Source organism: Lytechinus variegatus, chromosome 11, assembly GCF_018143015.1.
Source record: "Lytechinus variegatus isolate NC3 chromosome 11, Lvar_3.0, whole genome shotgun sequence".
NCBI classification, from domain to species: Eukaryota; Metazoa; Echinodermata; class Echinoidea; order Temnopleuroida; family Toxopneustidae; genus Lytechinus; species Lytechinus variegatus.
In genome coordinates, this window is record NC_054750.1 from 15011098 (window position 1) to 15035387 (window position 24290).

Sequence of the window (24290 nt, forward strand, 5' to 3'; positions counted from 1 at the left end):
CCAGAAAGAGTCTGCGTATTGGTTGCGAAAACCCTAACCCTCCTGACTTATCAATGGCAAGACAATTCAACATTTAATCCTATTTCTTGGTATTGAAGTTCTTGATATCAAGAAAATCATTTTGTGTTATTGAAAAAAGTCAGTTCTTGGTGGCAAGAGTTAAATTGTTGATATCAACAAAAAGAGTTAATTCAGCTTGCCGTAGGTATATCTGGATACGCTGGATAAATCACCCTGATTTGAAAGCCCTTTAACAATAGCAACTTAATCATTTTGGCCCCTGTAATATATTAGAATCGCTATAGTGCCTTTTATGAGATACAAATCACTCTGAGATGCCATCCACAGTCTGCATAGGAGATAAAAACATACAAATGGAAATTTTTAGTTTCATTGGTTGGATATTCCTATTAATGTAGTTACCTTGATGACAAAATCCTCATAGTTCTATAGGAAACCTGTCCCTGTACTTAAACAAACTTGGGCTCTATAATATAAAGGTTAAAGGACAAGTCCACCCCAACAAAAAGTTGATATGTAAAATCCAACAAGCATAACACTGAAAATTTCATCAAAATCTGATGTAAAATAAGAAAGTTATGACATTTTAAAGTTTAGTTTAATTAAAAAAAAACATTTATATGCACATCCTGGTTGGTATGCAAATAGGCAGACTGATGACGTCACCCACTCACTATTTCTTTTCTATTTATTATATGAAATATTCTAATTTTCGCCTACTTGTCAAGTGAAACAAAGTTTTATTTCTCCCTGAACATGTGGAATTACCATTATTCTAACAGTGTACGGTTAAGTTAAAGTCGGTCCTTATTGTCAAATCTGTTAAAATTGAAATAATGTATTATTCAAACAATGAAAAACAAAAGTAATAGTGAGTGATGCACATCATATCGCTGAGTTCATTTTAACTGTTTTGTGAAAAATAAGCGAAACTTTAAAATGTCATAACTTTCTCATTTTACATCCGATTTCGATGAAATTTGCAGCGTTATGTTTGTTTGATTTTACTCTATTGATTCTAATCAATTTTCTGGGGTGGACTCGACCTTTAATTGCTAATTTGAAAGAGCAATTCTTATTGGTTCCTAGTCAGTCTACTAAGCAATGTGTTCATGCTAGAATGATCTGGATGTTAACTGAATAAATATTGAATACTCTTTCATACTGCAAAAGAAATTTAGAAATACATGCCTGTTCACTGATATTTTTATTTTTTTATTTCAGGAAACAAGCATCAATGTGGGTTCAAGGAGACATCTTTAGGAAGAAAGCTAGGGAAGGGCAGATTGCAAATAAGAACAGTGTTTCCAGGATACTTAGTGCAGTAGACGATATATCCATTAATGATGATAGAGGAATATCATATGGGGTATGTAGAGTTCAGCGCCCATTTTTTCCAGGGCCCCATTGCATAAAAAGTTACTATTAAGTTGATTTTCCCTTCCATTGGTAATTACCAAGGTAACCATCCTCAACAACCAATCAAAATCAAGGAGTCCTTGAAAGTTACTAGCAGGGGAAAAAAGTTGTGTAATAGTAACCTTAATGCAATGGAAAACTGGCCTTGTGTTTGATACTGATCATCATCATCTTATTGTCCTATGTTGTCAAGTAGTGCTAAGAAAGTTCTGTGACAATGTATACTTGGTAATAAGTGATATTGATAAAAACTCTTAGAATTTCATCATTATTTCAAAAAATATCATTCTATATTATACTGTTTTCAAATATTCCTAATAGTCTTCAAGATCTGCAAAATAGGAATTGCAAAAAAAAAACCTCTTGTAAATGTTGTTTACAGAAGCTGAATAAATAGCCTTCATTAAAGACTCAGTACCATGCTAATTCCTATTATTTACTGTTAATGCCCCCTTCAAGTTCAATAAAACATCTACTTTTATAGTTTCACTTCCAAATAACAAATTAACTGTTGTTTGAAGAAAAGCTCTTCAGGGCTGATTACTATTCCGAAAGGATCACATAAGATTCCTATATGGTAAGACCACACTCACAATATCACTTTAGGGGACAATAGTAAGCAGTCAGGTAATGTTCACAAGGACAATAGTCTATGGTTCCTAACCTTCTTGTTTTCCTCCCTCTTTTGTCAAGAGAGAAGGTAGTCTAAGTTTCTTTTCAGACCTAGACCTATTCAGAATTACTCACCCAGAACCTGGATCTATTGTGACTGGGTCTGGCTAACCCTGTAATCCCTATTGATTATTGATCTGTTGTTAGTAATCCTTCTCCTTCTTTCACTCTCAACTTACCAAGGTTGTAGATTTATCATGGAGCTCTTTGAAAGGAAGGCATTGATATACTTTTCCTGTTGATTATCAAGGCTGTAATGAGCTGTATAAACTTTCCACTAGGTTAAAGATAAATGCTAGTTGTGTCGATTTCAAAATGAGTTTGTATAGAATCCCATTACATGTCCAATCAAGCGTCTGATTGCATGAATAAAAAAATATCCACTAAGATTGTGAAGAAACTAGCAAAATAAGAATGGGATTAAAGAAAAATGTTGGGTCTTTTCCAAGCAATAATACATGTATTTCACTGTCCCACATATGCATATCTGGCGACAGTTTGATCGTTGTTTTAATTTAAATCATGACTTTAAAAAGTTCTTCTTTTCTTTTTTTAGTATACCCTAACTGTAAAACAGCCCTTATATTCCTTATCATGTAACATATATTTTTGTAATTATTATCTATTCGATTTCTTTATACTTCTGTATTCTCTCTGTTCTGCAAAGCTTAATTGAATAGAAATGAAAATAATGAGTATGTCTGTGTGATTTCTTTATCATTTTTTCATGATGCTACAGCCCAGTGAGCAATACAAGCTGCGGTCCTCGCTGAGTAGCTCGCAAGCCATGACCCAGGGTGACAAGCTTCGGCAGCTAAAGGTCTCAAGGAAAGCAAGGTCCGCCACCACAGGAAGTCTCAAGTGAGCATCATTATTTAAGATATATTTAGGAATATAGCGAAAGGACCTGTTTGTATTCTTACAGAGTTAATTTTGGAGATAATGACCTGTATTCTGAAGTCGGGTTTAATTTAAGCACTGGTCTAAAGTTGTGGTTTAACTCTGGATAGCCAAAAGTGACATAGATGTAGAAGTTCAGTGTGATAGCTCGTATCACATTCAAATTATTTTTAAATTTCTGGGAAGGAGACTTAGAATAGTTGTCTCCACCATCAAAGACGTAGGAAAGAGCATAGCAAACATCAAAAACATTCAATGTAGCTTTGATACTTTTGACTTCCTGTAATTTTAACACAGTTAGACCTTGGTCCAATTTAAACCCGACTTCAGAGTACAGGCCAATAGATTCTATATCAAATACTTCACTGAAAGTTCAGTTTCGAATGCACTTACACTTTATGACATTGCCTTGCTAATAATTCTGTAATTATTGAATAGTCATTTAGTATTGCTTTGGCATTTGTACACTTGAGTATCTCTTTCTTTCATGTCTCCTCCCTTTCTCTTGCTCTCTTTCTCCTGCTTCCTTCTTTCTGTCAACAATTTCTCTTCTTTTATACCCCCTCTCTTTCCTTTTATCTTTCTTTTTGTTTATTTATTTGAATTATGTTACTATTAATTTATATCTTGTAATAAATATCTTATTTTGCCTATTATCTCTCTGCTATCCCTCTTCGTCATCCTCTATCTCTTTTCCTCTCCATTTCTCTCTCTCCCTTTCTGTTTCTTTCTCACTCTCTTTGATTTTCTCACCCTCATGCTCTGTGTCTTCATCTTCTAGACCTGGGAAAATATTGTTTTTGGGCCTGGGTGTTATGGGGATGAAAATGAACATGTCAAGGTAAATCAGCATAACTGATATCTTACTGCATGGACCGAGCCTGAAATATTTCTACAGTACATGTTTCGATGTTTGTTACATGGTTTATTACCAGAACTAACCGTATGCCTGATATTAGCCCTGGCCTCGACTATTTGCGACACAACCCTTCTAAATTGAGCATAAATCCGATTACACTCATAAAACCTATCCTGGTAAATGTGAAGAAAAGAAACTGGTTGGAGAAGAATATCAAGGCCAATACACACAAAAGCTTCATGATTGAATGTACGATTAATCTATACGATTGACTGCGCATCATGTTCAATGCAATAAAAATTACTTTGGTTTGTGTTACCTACCCCCCAATCACCTTCCAACCAGACCCGCTGAGCCCATTGCAGATACTTGATGTGGTAATCTCATCTGCCATGCCCTAGATAGATTTTTGCCCTTTTTGGATGCCTAAGCAGATGAACAGATGAAATTGAAAACATTTTGTGCTGAAAAAAAATTATATACAATGTAATGGTACTGAGAAAATTGTTTTCTCATATTGGAATGTTATGCTTTGTACAATGTAGTAAGACCATCCCACCTCCTTTCCTCCACCCCACACCCCCCCCCCCCCCTTTCCACCTGTTAGTAAATATGGTCAACCATTACTCTGTCTCTGAGATCATGATGGGGAAATTGTAATGTGTCAAGATAAGCAGTTTGTCTGTGTGTTTCCTCTGGCCAGTCAGCAAAGATTGACCTAGCATGAACTTGTATGAGGTGTTACCATATAACAATTTCCGTTGATTCCTTTATTTCTTCAGAATTTAGCGTGTGTGTTTTGGTTTTTTAGCAGGGAGCACTTCACACAGTAAAATAAATAGTGATTCTCACTGACTTTTGTTACAAGCTACTAAAATCCTTGCATCCGATTGGCTCAGAGCAAATTGGTTAATGGAAGTCACTGACCGTGTGTTTCTTGAAACTGTCATGTGATATATTATCTTTTTCTTGGGACCAACCTCTTAACTATACTAATACTCACCTGAATGCTTCATGTGTACAAAAATAGCCCATATTTTTTTCTTGTCTACTTTATGCTGTAATCTTACTGGTGAGACTAACTTTAGACCAACAAAGCTATTACATTATCCCCAATCACATACCATTGGTCGGGTTGAAATTGGTTGTTAGTGTTGCTCTTGAAGCATGCAGTAATTATAGGTCAGGAGAGTTTGAAGTCAATCTCAATATTAACAACAGCCAATATAGTTATTACCAAGTTTGTATATAAACATACTATTTCTTGCCTATTTAGGTTGGATGAAGGCAAAATCCATACAAGATCAACATCCTCACAGCCACTAAGGTAAGCATTGTCTGTGGTTCCATAAACAGTAATAATTCCCATGATTACAGAAGACACCTTGATATAAAGCTGTGTTCATATGCAGTGGCAGGATTCAAAGAGGTGTAAGTAAGCGTGTAAAGTCTCTAGTAAGACCTTAACCCCCAATATACTTCATTCGGTGTGTTTCTACAGAGAATCGTTAAACGGTATTACCCACGTAAAGTATCAAGAATTCCGATAAACTTCCCTGTTGAAAACAGATGAGATACGGTTTATTGATTAACTGCATCGCACAAAATACGTTTTCTCACATTGCCGCATTCTGCGTTGTGGAATGTGAGGTAATCGGATTATTCGCTCTGTAGACACAGGTAGGTTTAAGGGTGATACGTATTTTTGATTCCGGAAAGGATAAATGTTGTTAAAGATTCTCTGTAGAAACACACCGATTGTGTATGACAGATTGAAATGAGATTGCTGGCAGATATTATCCACTTGATATCATGGTGGACTTGAAGGAATATGCCCTATTTTATTCACTTTAAAAATATTCACCAGAAAAAAAATCTGCAAGTTTCGGCAGTAACATTCATTTTTATTTCCCCCATAGTAATACATTATTGACTATATCAGCTCCAATATTCAACTTGGGGGTGCCCAGTATGATTCAGTATTGGGGCCTTTCACAAAAAATCGTAGCCATCATACAGTTGGTCTGTATGCTTAATTGCAATGTAATCGGGAATAAAATCAGCCCTAAGTTCAAGGGCAAAGCTTTGTGTTTAATCACCCTGTTTCAACATTTCTTATGAAATGAAGACATGACTTTCAACACTGGCTTTTTTCCTGAATCAAACTTAAATTTTCTTTCTGGAATGAAATTCATTATTGTATATAGTTATGAGTGAAAAAAATTATGACACTTATTTGTAGGGCTTTTGTAATATTTTCATCAGACTGATGAATTTGTTTCTAGTTTTTCAGATGTTTTCTACAATATTTCTCAATTCATTATTTTCTTCTTTATTGAATTCGCATTACTCCTTAAATATAAACCAACGTAGTCCTCAGTTTCTGCGAACATTTTTGAGGTATTGTATCATTGCCTTTCCTAGCATCATGCCTTCATATTCTGCTAGGCCATTCTTAATGCTAAGTATTTATGCATCAAGCATGATACTTGCTCTAAAATATCTATGTTAATCCTATACTAGTGTTTTTGTTTTAATTAATATTAGGACTAATTTAAATAAGGAAAATACATACACTGTACTTGCACTTGTAATTTTCTAGATTTTAAAAAGTTGTGCTGATATTTAACTTTAACAAAGTTTAAATAGATTTTTTCATATTTTCACTGCAGTATTATTTCTTATTTTAGTATAGAATCTACAATCTCTGATTAAAAACTATTTCATGAATAGATTAGGAGAAATGCCACTTGTGTTACTAATTTTGTATGAAAATTTTAAATTAAAAAACAAAGGTTTAATCTTGCTTCATAATGTGTTAACAGGTAACCGTTTTCTTTGACACTAATGGGTGAAATTTTTTGTAAAGTTAAAATAAAAAGCATGAACCAAAGAGTAAATAGAGATAGTTCTGGTGATAGCTGCTGAGTAGTTGTAATTTAGTCATTTTTGTATTGATAGTATTAGAAGTAATGGAAGAAATAGTAGTAAAAGTAGTAGTAGAAGTAGTAGTAGTAGTAGTAGAAGTAGTAGTAGAAGTAGTAGTAGTAGTAGTAGTAGTAGTAGTAGTAGTAGTAGTAGTAGTAGTAGTAGTAGTAGTAGTAGTAGTAGTAGTAGTAGTAGTAGTAGTAGTAGTAGTAGTAGTAGTACAAATTGTAGTAGTAGTAGTAGTAGTAGTAGTAGTAGTAATGTTAGTTTTAGTCGTAGTATTGTAGAAGTAGGAGTTTTAACCTTAGTAGGAGTGATTATCTGCTGGACATTTAAATGTTTAAAAACATTCCAATATACATTTATGTGAATGCACAAGAGAATAGCATGGCATGCCGTGACAGAGAGATCTGCCTTGCTGTGCAATGGATTTATTGTCTCATCTATGGTTTTATCTATTGAGGAGCTATGGAAACCTCTTCCCTGTTCTCTCTATAATACATTCTCTGGCGTGACATATATATTCTCAAGTGTTGCTGTTTTGAAGTGATGTCAAGCAAAATGAAATTAGTCAGCCAGCGGTTTACCCGCTAGCAAACGGCTCTTTCTTTCTTCATTTATTCTATGGTCATTTTTGGAGTGAGTTTTTACAAGAGGGCCTACAGTGTGCATGTATGGACATGTACAGCATGCTCCTACAGCATTTCATATTTATGAACAATCATTCAGATTATTTCAATACATATTGTAATTGTGATTTTAAAGAAAAAAGTAATTTATTACATGTAAGTAAAAGATAACTACAAGAAGGAAATTATGGATCTGCAGTTGTGCCCTCCCACCATCACCTCAAAGATTATCATGGTGAGGAGGAGATACATTTTAAATAAATTCAATGGTTCAAAGGGAATTCATTCCTGGTTATGTAAATGGAAAGAAAAGGACAGGCTGAATCTTTTTTCAATTCACAACCATACAAGATTTGATGCTTGATGTGCTGCATTTTCTAAAGCAATTTTAGAAACCGAAACTAGTGTCATATGGTTGTCGATGTAAATATCTGTCATTTCAAGAAGGAAATTATGTTAATAACAACCTCTCTTGGAAATACATTTTGGATAAGATTCAAAATTTACCATCGGAAACTGAAACCTAAATCAAAGATTTATTGGTTTTCCTCCCCAATTGTTTGAGATGAATATTGATAATTTGGATTTCAAGAACTTAAGAACATTTTTATATTCATTAATTTCCATTACAATCATACCAGTTATTCCTGTGAGTTCAATAATAGATTTGCTGAAGGAAAGCTTTTCACATGATCATTCTAAAGATATACATGTATTTCGTAATATATTTTTCATGAACTGTTAGTGCACAGTATGAGCACTTACTAGATTGGTTGGTTTTACAAATTTCATTCTGAAATTGTTTGTTTAAACTTGGTGTTTCTTCCTTTGATTGTTTTGTTCTTGTGTACATCTTGAAAAAAAAAGGTCCCTGTCGTTTCATGTTTACTAGATGTATCAACGAAATTCCAGTCGGAGTCCATGTTTTGATTTTAAAACAGATTTAGTCATTTTATTCACAGCATTCAACACTATTCTGAATAATATACATGACATAAAAATTATAAGCAAAATCAAATTTAAAAAAATGGCAAAATTACACTTTCACAAACTGCTCATTTATGTTTTGCATCTAGAGATCATAATACTTGACCTGGGGCGGTATTCTGAAAGCTCAATTAGCATTTTGGTATTCTGAAAAGTCACCTAAGTGCCCCTTTCCTTATTTGGCAGGGTTGCGTTGCTCACACTTGCAATAGTACGCGTTATGACCGTGCGAAGACTTAATTGAGTAGTTACGAGACTTTTGGTATTCTGAAAAGTCTCATAGCGCTCAATTAGCGGACTTTCCAGTGAGGAAAGATAATGGTGATAAGAGGTCCATTAAGTCTCATCATATCTTGCTTAACATGCTAAATGTGGCTTTCATTTCATATAAATATCATCAAATCGGTTTAATACTGCGACCAAAATTAGGAGAAAGGAAGAGAATAAAGAAGAGGGGTATAAAAAGGGAACAGAATAAAGGGGAAGAATGTAGTATGTAGAAACAAGTAAAATAAGGAATAGGGACTACATTTGGTAATAAAGAAATTAAAAAAGAGGGAAAAAGGAGACAAAAATTGTGTACTTTATAGGGAAATATGACTATTATTTTTCTATATTTTATTTTGTTATTAGCATCATTAACTATTTTGTTTTTGCACATTATTTTGACAATAATGAGATCGCCAATCAAGGTAGGTGCAGTAATGTTGAGGGGTGATTTAAACCCTTTTTCTGACAATGAAAAAAATAAACATAGACCCCTTTAGTATTTAAATGAATATAGAATCAAATACCCCCCCAAAAAAATTGTGAGTGATGCCATCGTTTTCCCCACCTATAAAAGCTTAAATGTCATAACGTTTGTACATCATGCAATTTTAATAGAATTTCGGCTTTTTAAAAATTATGCTTGTTTGATTTTTAAAATATTTTTATTCAAATACAAAATAGCTACAAATGGATTCAAATAGGGGGATATGAAAATCAGAACGCATTCAAAAAAAGTACAAAGGTACAATAAATGAGAGAGAAAGGGAAAAGACAAAAGTTAAATTCAACAACATAACGAACCTCTAATCTCGGATGCAAATGCTTTTAACATTATTTTTCAGCTAAATTCTTTGTATTAAGATCGTGGTGCAGTGCACCTGCAGCAGCCGGGCGCTGCGCTGCAAGGAAGCAAAGTGAAGAGACACTGCGCGCTAGGAGAAAATTTTACGTTGTAAGAGCGCATTTGATTGGCTAATTCGGCTCAGTAGGGGAGTGGCCTAAAGGGAGTTAATTGAGCACTAACAGAGTTTTCAGAATACGAATTTGGAGGTACATTAGCGCTCCATTAAATGGGTAACTTAAGAGGAAATTTAAGTGGAAACTTAATTGACTTTTCAGAATACCCCCCCCCCCCTGGGTTACAAGCAGCTCTTAGTCAAGATATGCACAGTTTATCTATAAGCTCTGGAAAGGGAATTTAATCTTTCAATGCCATTTTTTTTCTCTTTTATCATATATTCTTATGGGCAATTGCTTACTTTCAGGATCAGAAGTTACTGCAAAAATATCTCCTATAGGAAACTCTATTTTGATCTCTCTTTTTTTTTAAGATTGGGATCCCTTTCACCAAGATAATGTTTTTTTTTCTTGAGTTGCTGTGTTGCATGAACCAACATGATTGATTGCCAATATCCCATATTTATGCTTCTCTTTTTTTTCTTACCTTTGTCGTCCTCCCTCTATCCCAAAATCTTACCCTTTCATTGTTTTATTTTACCGATTACCCCCACCGCCCCCCCCCCATATATATATTTCCTACCCAAATATATTCCCTAACCCATCCACTGACGATGTTGGAATGGCCACAGGAGCAAAGCAAGTAGTAAAAAGTAAGCAACCGGCATCACTTCAGTCTTTTTGCCGTTATTGTTGAGGATCTGATTCACAGAGTGATGAATTGTGATTTTCCTTTTTTTTTTCAAGCGCTTTGATTTAATAATACCAACCCTAAAGAACGGACCATCTTGCATGTGTCCTGGGGGGCGTTTCATGACCATTCTTGTCTGACAAGTTGTCAGATCTGACATCTTTCCTTGATTCTGATTGGCTGAGAGGCACTGTTACTATAGTAACTGTCGGATAAAATGGGAATTGTCGGATAAAACGTCTGACAAGTCCTTTCATGAAACGCTCTCCTGATTGCATTTGAAGTGTTATCCTATTCATGTTGCACTGTGTTCATCCCCAATAGAGACTTCATTGCACAAAGTTTGCCGTCCATATGATTCCACTCTTTGTCTTATTCACCTGCAAGTCCCCTCCACCCCCCCCCCACCTCTTTCTCTCTTGTGTATGTTTTGCATAATCATGCAATCATATAGCTCATATCATTAGTGTAATCTCTGCCTTCACATTACAAATTATAGCAAATATATCTATATATGATAGGATGCAAGCGTTAGAAATCACAAGCCTTAATTTATCTGTCTTGAGAATTGTATTATTTCCAAAAACGGCAACCTGTATTAGCAGCGTATCAACTCCACCCTAGTCTCAAAGTTAACCATTTTCCTCCAAATCAATGTATCTTGAAGATAGGTGGATTGATTTCCAGTTTGAACTTGTCGTAAACGATTAACTTTGCCTGATTATTTTAGGGGACTACAGAAATACCCTCTAGTAAAAAGGGAAATTTTACATACTAATGAGTTGCTAAACAGTAGAATACCTGTGTATAAGGTCAATGAACCCAATCTAAATAGATTTTCCTGTAAAGTTGCAAAATACAACCATTGAAACATGTTTTGTATTTCATATCAGTCACCCCATGACAGTTTTCAGATGGACACATTAATATAATGTAAAAAAAAAAAACTGGTAGTGCATCAGCCTTATAGTGGCATTATCAAAACTCAGAGTGGCTTTAACTGCTTGATATTTTATACTGTAAGGCTTTCACCAGCCTAGGCTGTCCCTCCAGTGGCCTCCACGATCCATTAAAGATGTATCCGTGAGGTCTTAGATATCATTGAGTGTGTCAATTACAGCTATAAAGTATGTTGCATCCTTGCATTATATAATAGTCTTCCTTGACATCAAGTATGTTTGATTAAAGCAGAAAATTGAGATAAAAATGGACATGAAATGAAGGTTCGGTATTAATCCATCAAAGCATGGCAGAATTATGAATGGATTTAACTTTGTGACGTCATGTACGAGCAAGTCTAAATTCTATGAAATGCAATTTTATATTTTGTGATGATTTGAAATTGAATGTATTTTGTTTCAAAGAAAGGTGTTTGAAGCATATATCTAATATGATTTGATATTGAGTACACATTTTAAGCTAATTTTCAACTTTCTGCATTGCACTTAATAGAATCTATATTGAATGACATATGACTTATACAATCCAGAATAAATCATCCAAATGTAATTTCGCTGAAGTCACAATCGAAATCTTCTGAAAATGAATTTTGCCCAGTTGATTATGGGCCTGGCAGCCACAATTTAGACCCCTTTTATTCCTTGAATGGATTTGGCCGAATGTTCATTAATACTTTTCTCTCTGTTTACTGCTCTTATGAAGACTATCTTGACAAGAGGTGCTTGACTCCACCTTCATCAGGGGAGCATTTCATGAATGTTTATTTTTTTTCTCACTAATTTGCTCTTATCCAATCAGATAACAGAATTTGCAGTATCTGATAACAGTGACCATTTGTTTCATGAAATTCTCCCCTGGTCACAAATAGGCTTGCATGCTGTGCATGATTTTATTCATAACCCATTTTCCCCCCATACCTTCCCTTTTGCTGAATTTTAAAGGCAGTGTATCTGTTTTTTTTTTTTTTTTTTGGGGGGGGGGGTCAGAGGTGTTTTTGTCTCGCCTGCATAGCAGAGCGAGACTAAAGGCGCCGCTTTTCCGCTGACGGCAGCGGCATCGTCAACATTGAAATCTAAACCAAGGTTAAGTTTTCAAAATGTCATCATAACTTAGAAAGTATCTTGACCTAGTTCATGAAATGTGGATATAGGGGTAATCAAGTATTACTGAACACCCTGCCTCATATTCAGGTCATATGACCAAGGTCAAAGGTCATTGAGGGTCAATGAACTTTGATAATGTTGGGGGTATTTGTGGTATTGTCATCATAACTTTAACATTTTATGGATCTACATGTAGTTCATGAAAACTTGGTCATAAGAGTAACCATGTGTCCATGAATATCCTGTGCATGTTTCAAAACGATAATCAGTCTTCATTATATCTCATTCTGATCCAATCTGCAGAATATCATCAGCCACCTCGTCATCAACATCCCCCGTCAAATCTTCCAAAGTTGTCTCTCCTACGCACACCTCCAGTACAAGACGGACAACCAGGCACTCTGTGGCCGCCAACTCGGGCCTCAAAAGGTGAGTTACCTCTCAGTCCTGCTCTCCATACCCACACAAGTAATATCCATCTGTATCTTGTTCTTGAATGAAAGGGCAATTCTGATTGGCTGCTGGTCAGTCATTTGAACAATATGTTTATGCAACAGTGATCTTCATTGGCCATCAGCATTTTGCGATTGACTTACATAACATGTGTGTTATGGGACCCTGGTGCCGAAAGACTTGGCATTGAAGGCTTGCTGCCACTTGGTCTGAAATCTGTTGGTCTAAATGCTAATTGTTTCTTGTTTGCCCCATTTGGTCTAATGACAGTTTGGTCCAGTCATGGATCTACTATCTACTTAATGTGTATCTACTCAAACAATTATCATCTAGGTTACCATTTCATGTATTTCTCTAATGAGAGCTGCTAGGTGAAGTGGTTTTAGAACAAATCTGTGGGAGAGAAAGTGGGTCTAGTTAACTAGGCATTATATACATGTATACAGTACTTCTGTAATGAACGAAACAAACTGTTGCTCCTTTTGGTTGATTTACATTATCCGCTCCGACCTGATTGTAGAGGGCATGCATTGCAAGAAAAGGATTTGAACAAAGGGCTTACAACGAGCTAGGATTTATCATTTTTATCCCCCCCCCCCCACCCCTGAAATACATTGTTTGCAAGCTCCCATTCACAGGGGACCTTGATTCATGAACTGCACTTCTGTGTGCATCAGTTGTATTTAAAATGACAGGTTATTGAGTTCTTGCATTCCTCAAGCATTCTGGATAACATACAAAATATGAAAAATATCGTGGTCTCTTGGGGGGAGGTTTATAGTGGTTTTGGGTTGAGGGTTTTTTTATATATATTTTTTTTTTGGAGCTAATACAAAAAAAAATCATGCAAACAAATGTGCAAAAACTGCATCATGCATCACCATTTTGTTATTCATTTCATGTTGGCTTTTTTCCCATTTCATGCCATGAACTACATGTACGCTTTCATCTTCAAGTTATAAAGGCCTTATATTTCGGTAGCATTCCCTTTTTTAATGTAAGATGGAAGTCCTGAATTTTATATTTTACTGTCAGAGGAGTCTTTGATCTTTCGGTACAGCTAGTCCCTCTTTGGCATATGATGGGTTTTGGGCTTGTATGAATTCAGTATATTGTAAATGATTTTATTGGTGTGAGCAAAATTATTAAATAATCATCCAAACTGTCTCCCAACCCGTCCCCTCCGTCATCATGACTTGGTATTGTGGTTTTGTAACTGCCTATATTTTGTGTTTCCAATGTAAATATGAAGAGATTCCCTGTGAAAATGTCAACGATTTCACAAATCAGTTTGGTGGCTGGAATATTAGATTTGTCCTAATACACTTGTGTGTGTGTTCAGTGTTTGTGTAACTCATATTGGGCGTAGTGCAGTTTATGTCTCACAAAATCCACTCAAGTTCAGTCCCCGAAATGTGATATTTAGAAGTACATGTAGAAGCATGTCATCACCTGTAAAAAGTTGGACCTTCAGTTGCTTATTTTTTGCATTTTATTGATTATTCATATTTTGTTATTTGATATGAAATGTATTTAGTTTTTTAGAAAGGGCAGTTTTGTGTCTTTGTATTGTCGATGAACATTGTTATCATGAAACAGCAAGTAGACCCATTCACAAATAGTAGAATCACATTAGTTGCATGTCATAAACAAGATAAATGTGACATGAATTATTGGGGGCACTGTCAAGATTTATTTTTTTCCCCTTATGGATGGTATGAAGGAACATCTATCAAATTATAACATTTTATGTGACATATATATACTAACACTACTTTTTATATTTTGGACAGTGTGGGGTGCTCTTTAACCGTTCTTCTAAACCCAAAAGAAACTCTCTTTTATTTTGCATATTGCCCTCTCCTCAATTCTCCTCCTCTCCCTCCTTCGTTGTGCCACCTTGCTACCTATCCCCAACATGGCAGCTCTTCAAGGATAAACAAAGAGTATAGCACAGGACACAACGCAGGAGACTACACCACTAGCACCACCTCCTCTTCACTGAAATATACCCGCTCTACACCAGTAAGTAGGATTTAAATGACCCCTGACCTCTGCATGACCACTCACCTCTTCCTTCAACTTTCTTTAACACCCCCCCCCCCCCCTGAATGAAGTTTGTTCAAAGTTCAATGAACTCCCAAGTTTTGTGTCTTTATTTTTTTTCCACTTTTCATTTCACTTTTATCTTGATACATCGAGATTGATTTCTTTCTATAATCTCTCTATGGTATTGGCCTTTTCAAATACTTTTAGCTTGCTTCCTTTCATTTTTTTTGCTTTCATTTTGGTTATGAGTTCTTAATGGTTTCTTTTATACACCTTTACCAATGTGTGCTTTGCTTTTCACTTCTGTTTTTTAATTTTCTTTTTGAACATCACTTTCTTTTATAATATTGCTTTATTTTTATCTTTCCCTTTTGCTCCAGTGTTAGATTTCTCCTCTTATTCCTTTTCTAATAATTTTTGCTTTCATTATTCAACTTAACAATTGGCTAATACTTTTTTTCTTTCTTTCATCATTTTGGATGTCCTTTATAATGGCATCTCTTATAAACTCAAAATTTCAGCTTGATTTGGTTAATTCAAGTTTGGTGTTAACCTTGTGGTATTGGTGTTAACCTTTTGGTGTTGATATTAACCTTGTTGGTGTTTGGCCAATATTTGAACTAACATAGAGAAGACCAAACTTAGCATAAAGTTTGTCCTGTGTACTTGATTGTTGTTGAACTATCAGATATGTTATTTTGATGATTTTGTAAAATCGACTAGGTGTTTTGGGTAGGGAAGGCGATCTGAATTTTGCTTCCAACACCTTCACCAGCACCAACTCTGATCTAATCACCAAACTTGGAATGACCTGTTATTTTGATGTTTGATTCAATTACAACAATGTTTATAATCTAGTGTAGCTACCCAAGGAGTGATACTTACTAAACAAATTTCTGCAATTTCACCAAAAGAATATTTATGAGGAATAAAAAGGCAACTTTATGTTTGTTTTAAATGTATAATTGTGTGAGTTTTGATTCATACAGCTTGTAATTACTTACAAATGCTAGAGATGTTAGAAGTTATAACTTTCTTGCCATTGTTATCAATGGCAAGATATAGTAGCATGTAGCTTGCATTGCCATAACAAGCTTTATGACACAGGGCCCTTTAGAAAAGTGTAAAGGCCCTCTTGTGAGCATAAAGAGGACATGTTTTCCTGAATGACTTTAATACAAGAGTACATAATATGAGCTTTGACTGCCAATTTTTAAACAGCTTTGTTTACAGCATATTATGGCATATGTATCCACTAACTCTTTGTCCTTCTTTCCTCTTTCTTCCTAATTGAAGACATTAATACCTAGCGGAAAGTTGCAGTATCTGGATAGCCGCTTAGCTTATCAACCCAGGAGATACATATACATGTAGGAAGCGACAGTGGAGTTGCATTTCTTTCTTGCAAATTGTGAAAAAAAAATTTAAAAAGGGCTGTTTCCATTCCAGTCATGTGTCATTGATCATTTTGTTTTTGACATTTTTTTTTCAGTTAATCGGCTGGTTTCGATGAGAATTTAGCAATCTTATTTACAATTTAGTGAGATTGATCAAGCTCTATAACACTCACTGGATCTCTGTAGCAAGTAAAAATGAAATAATTACTAGTAGATATCCTTGATTCAGAGAATTCATTCACAGGGATCTACAGATAACTCATATCTGTCAAACAAAAATGTCTTCATTTAAAAGAAGATAACAAAAGAAAATGAAAGCAATCTCATAGGAGTTATCAGCCATTTATCTCTTTTTTGTCAAAAACGTGCAGTAATGAAAATTATATTGTGAAAAATATGTGCAATTAGTGCTTCCATGTAAGTGTGAACTGCACCAGAAAAAAAAGTGCTGGCAGTGAAAATAGCCCTCAGCCAGGTCAAAGGTCAATGCACACGAGCTGCAAAATTGATATTATTTGCCAGAATGTGACATCTTTAAGAATTGATATTTTCTTTCAATTTCATGCTCCATTTACTTGTATGTACTTGTATTGTCTCTTTTTATGACGAAAAAACTTTCTTCCTCTCTGTGAATGTAGCCTTTTGATTCGGCAAAGCATCAATCTTTTTTTTTTTAAGAAGAAGGCCGCATTGTCATGCAGCTTGTGTCGCCATCGTATCTTATTTCTCAGTTTCTTGAATCGTGCATTTTCATGTTCAGGCCTTTTTTTTTATTCAATGTACCTTGCATTTTATTTTCTACAGAAACAAAGAGTTGGCACATGGCTATGAAGCTGGTCATTTTGCTTATCAGTTTTTAAATTTGATTTCAATCTTTCGTTTGACATGCCAGGAATACCTCATGCATTCTTTTTATTTCTCTTTGTATACATGTATCTCCCTGTATGCCCTTCCTGTCTTCACTGGCCTGTATTCTGAAGTCGGGTTTAATTTAAACTCAGGTTTAAGTATGGAAAGCCAAAAGTATCAAAATTTTTATGAAGTTGTATGTTTCTTATGTTTACTGTGCTCTTTCCCGATTCATTGATGGTGGAGACAATCATCTATTTATACTTCCTACACAATTATGAATGATTTGAGAGCCAAATGAGTTGAAAGTATGATATCTCGACTGTTAGTGATTATGTAACAATTGGCTGTCCATACTTAAACCACAACTTTATACCCGAGTTTAATTTAAACCCGACTTCAGAACATGGGCCACTATGTTACTTGATAGTGCTTTGTTTGAAAGAAAGTAAATCTCAGAAATGACCTGAAATGCATTATCTTTCTACTTGAATTTATTCTCAGAAAAAAAAATTGATGATAGAAAATCAATTAAACTTCTTTGATTATTGAAAAGATATCAATATTCTATTGGTGAATTCATTTTATAATACAGCAGCATGAGAAAGAATATGTAAATGCATAGAGAACTATTAATACTATTTATTTATGTGTGATAATGAGTACCCTCATTATTATAATTTTCGAGGTCTAAGTTGATAGTGAATTTAGCAAAATAAAAATAAAAACACGGTATATTCATTCTTCAGCTTTTTATCTCATGAAGAAAAAATTCTTAACCATTAATGAATTATTGTTTGATTTATTGAGAAGGAACCATAGTGGAAGTAAGATCCTTCTTTTGATGATAGGGAGTTCATACAGTGATGGAAAATGAAAATTTCAGGTCTTTTCTTGAATGATATGCTCTGCTAAGGTTCCCCATCTGTCCCTCTTCTTGCACCCTATTTGTGTTGTGTATCGCTATAATCTTTCTTGCTCCATCTCTTCTTATAACAGTCCTCCCGCCGTTCTCCTCGCATAGCTCCCGCCATGTGTCGTTGCTACGAAATGGTCCACGTCTGGTAAACATGAAACGATGCATGGTCATTAAAATCCTTTGCACGCAGTCCATGTATAAACCCGATTTCCATGACATCTGCTGTTGTGACAAATGCTCCCAAATGAAATATGAACATTAAAGCCAAACATCCCAAACTTAATCCTAATTATAATGCTTATCCAAGTCCTCATTGCATTTTGAACGAAATATCCTGTCATAATCCAAAGTGCACATCTTCAGAGAAATTATTGGAGAGGCCAATGTCACAAGAGCGAATGTTGGCTCACCAATATTAATAATGATTTTTTTTTTTTAAACCCGCTTTCATTTAATGTTATTTACTATGGTCAATAAATTGATGTACGTTGTGTGTGTGGCTTGATTTCTCACAGTGTCAAAGGCTTAAAAAGCATTTATGGCAAGATGTAGAAAAATATAGTTCTAGTACTCTCTTAGCTTGCTATATATATTTTTTTCTTTATGAAACTTGCTTGTTGCATATGATTACAAGTTTAGCTTGCATGATGATTAGTTATCAACGTTTTTTCTAGTATTACTGCATGTCCTGAACTTCTTTTACTTTTCATTATTTCTTGGGAGCAAGGATTGCACCTTTTAGTTCTTTTCAGTTGTGATATGAGCAGATAATTTGAAACATCAATTTTTTTTACTAGCTAATGTGTAATGTGACAATTCATTATGTCTTGCTTGTGTAGTTTGTTACTTGTGTCTGCATGTAGATATTACATGTAACTATATGTGATGATTTTATTTATTATTATATTCACTTTGCAGAATTACTTGTATTATATGCATTTTACATGGACGTATATGTGTAAACATACATATGAAATTACACAAACCACTAATTTCAGAGAATTTACAAAATTGTGTGTAACATGCATGTATATGAAATATTCAATTGTAAGAACCAACTCCTTGATGTTTGAGTGGACTTTCGCTTTCATTTTAATACAAGACAGCAACTTAGTGGATTTATTTTAGACACACTAGACCTTAATAGTGCTCAATAACTTCATTCAATGGCATTCTTGATACACACATAGTACAATTACTTAGTTTCATGTAGTATCATCCACCAAATGATTTATCTGCAATATGGTCTCATCACGCTCAAGTTTTAATATAAAAATAATGATAATGATAACAATATATTTACCCAGGGTAGCCACTTCAGTTCCGAAAACTGTTCTCCCAGCTTGCCCTGCTATATTATTACCATGTCCAAGCTAGATTATTAATTCAGGTGCACACAGCTTTTTGAGTACTTCCTGCCGGTACCCATTTACCTCACCTGGGTCAAGTGCAGCACACTGTGGATGAATTCCTTGCTGAAGGAAACTATGGCATGGCTGGGATTTGAACCCATGACCCTCTGTTTCAAGGTCCGGAGGCTTATCCACTGGGCCGCGATGCTCAATATATTTCTTCACTCTCATATCAGATGTACATGTAATGGTATCACAAAGGAGACTAATCAGTTGCTATAGTTTTCAAACTTTGAAAGCTTTATGAACCCTCTCCCCTGAAAGTGTACGGGTCTCTTTAAAACAAACCTAAAAAAGTGATTATAAGATTTAAATTAATTATTGACCAATATGCAGACCGAAATCATTTACAAAAAAAAATTGGTTGTATAGTCAATCATTTGAACTTGTGTCACAGATTATAGGTCTCTCTTAAGGCGACCATACACTTTATGATTGGTCTGCGACCCAATTTCAGAATAAAATGTAGTAAAATTTGATGCTAATACTGAGACTTGGAATATCTCACCGTGTAATGTTCTAAATCACCCTACAAATACCTTTGTTCAAATCTGTGACTGCTATCATCCTTAGAATAAAAGAATTTAATATCTAGTAGTAATGACGTCATAGCAGTCGTATGATTGGCCAAATTTGGAACTTATTTGGCCTCAACTCCAAAATAAAGGCTAGCAATCTTTCAAGATGGTTATAGTATTATTTCAATGAATTTTAACGTCAAATAAAAGGATATGTTCCATTAACATTTTTAGATAATGAGCAAAATGCGATTTGTTCCAAAATCGGATCGCGAACAGTGCGGTGTGCTGTGGCCTTTCCATTTATGTCACTAAAACAATGATAATGATAATGAATATTTAGAAGCATTATAAGCAACAAGTACCATAGTGCATATCCTTCACTTAATAAGAGATATGCCTTCAAACAATAGATTATTTTTTTAGTATAGACTAAGAGGCCTATATGTATCAAATCCAATGAATTTCTCAGGTGATTCAACAGCTTTACTCCAGTACATCATCAACAGATAAGGTATATTCAGTGAGGTATCCTCGGTAAGTTTATTCCAGCTAGATCACATCATCCCTATCATCTTCATGCATTGATCTCTGTAGCGCAAGTGCTTTAACCAGAGCACCCCCCCCCCCCCCCTGATCCTCTGTAAAAGAATAGAGAAAGAGATTTTTTGGAAATATGGGTTTATAGTCAAATCGATTTTTAGCAACTTGCAGAAGCAGAAAAAAATCTATATGCTGCTATATGACAGATGACTTTTGGTCATGATGGTCTGTGATGGTTTTGATTAAAAGTTTTTATTGTCATGAAACGTATTACTGCTGGAATATACAGCCATAGTGGATCATTTTTGAAGCTGCTGAAGACTGCAGTAGACCAAACAAGAAATAATCATGGTATTTCTGTCCAGAGGGGTCATGACAGTCACTCAAGCATCATTGACCGGCTGTGAAAGCACCAGTGTTGCCAGATACTTTTAGTGGTGGAAATGAGTGATGGTAGGTTCTGACCAGCACCGACTACCATAGAGGCAACCCTGGAGAGCACTTTGATTAATTGCACAGACTCAAATTGAATAGAACAAAAAGTGAATCTGCAACAACTCGTCTATCTCATTTTCTATAAGAATTGGGATGATAAGGTACTACTGTAACCCAAACTGGTTTAAAATGTTGATGATGGAAAAAAGTATTCAGGAAAAATTGAATTCAAAGACAAAGGGGGCCCGTTTCATAAAGGACTTGCAACTGTTGTATCTTTGCCATTATGGCAACTACCATGGCAACAGGGCTCAGCAGCCAATCAAAATCAAGGTTACCAGGGTAGTTGCCATAATGGCAGAGTTGCAATAGTTGTAACTTTTTATGAAATGGACCCAAGGTCATATGTTTTGGGGATTATTTTTCTAGTAATTGGAAATGGTGTGTTGCTCTGGTTTTTTAGCACTTTCATTCACTATTCGATTTCTCAGAGAACCATTAGAATATATCTGACATTCTAAGATATTCATTCATTTGACCTATTTACCATCTGAATCATCATATACACACTCCACATGTAGTTGAGTCTTGCCCTCAAATGTTGATTCGATTCATTTCATTCTTCTCCCTATAAATAAAAATACAATACAACACGATTCCGACTGTTTCCATTTAGCCACCGTTCTCATTACGCTTTATAAAACTAGTTTACTGGAAACCGGTTCAGGAAACCAGTTTGGAAGATCGCTTTGCTAGCGTTCCCATTCGATCAGACGAAAGTGGTTTTCAGAATCACATCACGTAAAGCTATATTGTTGCCATGGAAATGCAAATTTGTTCATAATGTTAAAGTTTCATGAAACAACCCTTTTGCATTGGCCACAACTTTCATAAATATATCTTTTGACATCAGTCAAATACATATGTCTCCTGAACAACCTGTACACATATATGTACCTTTCCCTTCTTGTGAGCTGCGTGTGTGTTTGCAGTGAGAGCTTTCACTTGTAGGTTTAAATGAAGTCAACAAAGTAAACAATTCATTGTGTACTTTGACCTGATGACTTTTTACAGTTTTGTTATTTTTTATTGGCCTTGAAGATGTACTCTAAAACTTTTAGAAAAATATCTTTCCTCTCTCTCTCTCTGTCTCTCTTGAATGCATGGGAAAATATAATGTTCACACCCTAAAGTAAATATTATACAGTATGAAATTGAATAGTTCAATATATTATTTTTCTTTATAATTATTGTTACCATTCAGATACTTTGGACACCCCCGTCCCTCTTCCTTGATGATTGTTAATTTTTTTCTCAGCCAATGATATCTGATTCTGATGATGTATAACTGGGTCACAAAGTTTGTTTGATCTTAGGCTATGTATACACATCAGTTTTACTCTTTAGTAAATTCTAAAACTGGCATGCATTTCCATTAGTTTATATATATAGTTGATTTTGAGAAGGGAAGTGCTTATTTTGAAGGGAAAAAAAATAAAAACTTCAAGTTCATTGATATTCACAAATTGTTTTAATTGGTTGTCATGCTTTTGAACAGAGTGCATTGTCTGCATACAACCTTTAAAGCATCATTGCCATAAATAGTTTTCTCCTGTTCTGTAATTTGATTCTCCTGTGAGAACTTGAATTGAGACTTTTTATTTCAAGTTTGAGTTCATGCATTTAAATACCATGATTCATATTTGATTTTTTTTTCTTGATTTCTTGCATTTTCCTTTTTCTTTATTTTGGGTTTGTTCACTAGATAGGCTTTGACTTCCGTTCTGTAAATTCCTAAATATTTATTCCTTTTTTTTTCATTTTGATTTAATTTGAGTGCAGATTAATCATTCTTTTATTTTATAGGGTTTTTTAAACGTTTAATTGAATTTGATTTTTCTTTTATCAGCATTATGTATAATTCATTTTACATTGCTTGTTTTCTTTCTTTCACAATTTTGATTGAGTTTGATTTCCTTACTAATCCTAATTAAGACCTAGGGTTTGTGCACACAAGCAGCAACTTGCCCTTTTTTAATTTTTAGATCAAGTATTATATTTGTTGCTGCTGCTGTTGCTTGTTTTTATCATTTATACATGTGTGTGCATATACTGATACACCTACAACTCCTGTGCATATATGTATATATAATATCAGAGCTGCCAAGTAGTACTGATTTTCCATATTTAGTACTGAAAATAGAGAAGAATACTAATGGTTTCATGCAAAATACTGATTTCTAAAGTTTCAGTTTATGTGTTGTCCTATGGTATTCCTGTGAAAATACTCATTTCCTCACCAAAATACTGATTTTCAGCCTTGAAAATACTGATATGTTCTTGTTCAGGTTGGCAGCTCTGATATATATGTATGTATGCATGCACTATACATATATATATATATTTATTTATGTATGTATTTAAAATAAAAGTGTAATTATTTTTGGTAAAAATTAAATATATGTATCTCTTATCTTGTATTTTATCTCACCAGTCGTACAAGCCCACGTATTCATTCTACTAAATCTGCAGCTCTTCGGTAGAGGACCCCCTCACTCGCTCATCTCTTTCTCTGTCATCATCCATCCGCCATCTTTGTCTCTGTGGCCTTTCTTCAAGACTTTTTCGAAGAACGACTGAAAAGGAAAAAAAAAGTTTCTTCATTCTCAGGAATTTTGATGGAAAAAAAACCTTTACAAGAAATAGACACTATCTTGGAACATTTTTATGTAATTTTAAATTGTGTAATTCTAGGATAAATTGTATTCTATGCCCCAAGTGCCTTGTGAATTTTCTCTTTGGAGATACCATTTACAGATAGTAGGACTGTTTTAGATGACTAACTTCACCACCCTATATCCCCTTTATTAATGAAAGTGTGATGTATTTATTTTCTTAGCCTGTGTACATACATTGTATATGATTTTGAGTATTTAGTATTGCTCATTGTAAATAGAAGTTTTAATTGTTTTATGAAATAACATCGATTATCTGGCTATCTTTAATTTATCAGCTGTCTGTATTCTTGATTTGGCTCTTATTCTTTCTGTCTTTTTGATAGATTTTAGATCGAATTATGATTTACTGATTAGATTTATTTGCATTCCAAATATAGGGTTTTTTTGCAGTGTTTTTAAAAAAGCCAGCTGATATGCATAAGTGATCAAAATATGTGTACATGTGGATGGTATATCTTTTATTGTGTTTATTATTCATAATCATGATCTCTTTATTGCTTACTGTTTTACTTGCTCTTTTTAATTTTTTTTACAGCTTTAGCAATTTTAAACTTTGACCAATAGAAAACCTTTATAACAGA

General features: G+C 34.5%; 1 protein-coding gene across 11 annotated transcripts in view; it reads left to right on the top strand.

Moving 5' to 3' along the window:
- Positions 1 to 23908, top strand: part of LOC121424573 (dual specificity protein phosphatase CDC14AB-like) — a 59903-nt gene extending 35995 nt beyond the window's left edge. The window contains exons 10-18 of one of the 11 annotated variants that reach the window (XM_041620304.1): positions 1246 to 1390; positions 2852 to 2973; positions 5148 to 5198; positions 6245 to 6271; positions 10275 to 10295; positions 12700 to 12825; positions 14775 to 14874; positions 18144 to 18208; positions 23466 to 23908. In XM_041620304.1, coding sequence (XP_041476238.1) covers positions 1246 to 1390; positions 2852 to 2973; positions 5148 to 5198; positions 6245 to 6271; positions 10275 to 10295; positions 12700 to 12825; positions 14775 to 14874; positions 18144 to 18208; positions 23466 to 23514 — 706 coding nt within the window. In that variant the 3' untranslated portion in view covers positions 23515 to 23908. Of the gene's footprint in view, positions 1 to 1245; positions 1391 to 2851; positions 2974 to 5147; positions 5199 to 6244; positions 6272 to 10274; positions 10296 to 12699; positions 12826 to 14774; positions 14875 to 16194; positions 16892 to 18143; positions 18209 to 20465; positions 20531 to 23465 lie in introns of those variants that run through there. The other 10 variants (XM_041620303.1, XM_041620307.1, XM_041620310.1 and 7 more) reach the window with 10 other exon arrangements.
- Positions 23909 to 24290: the final 382 nt, after the last annotated feature.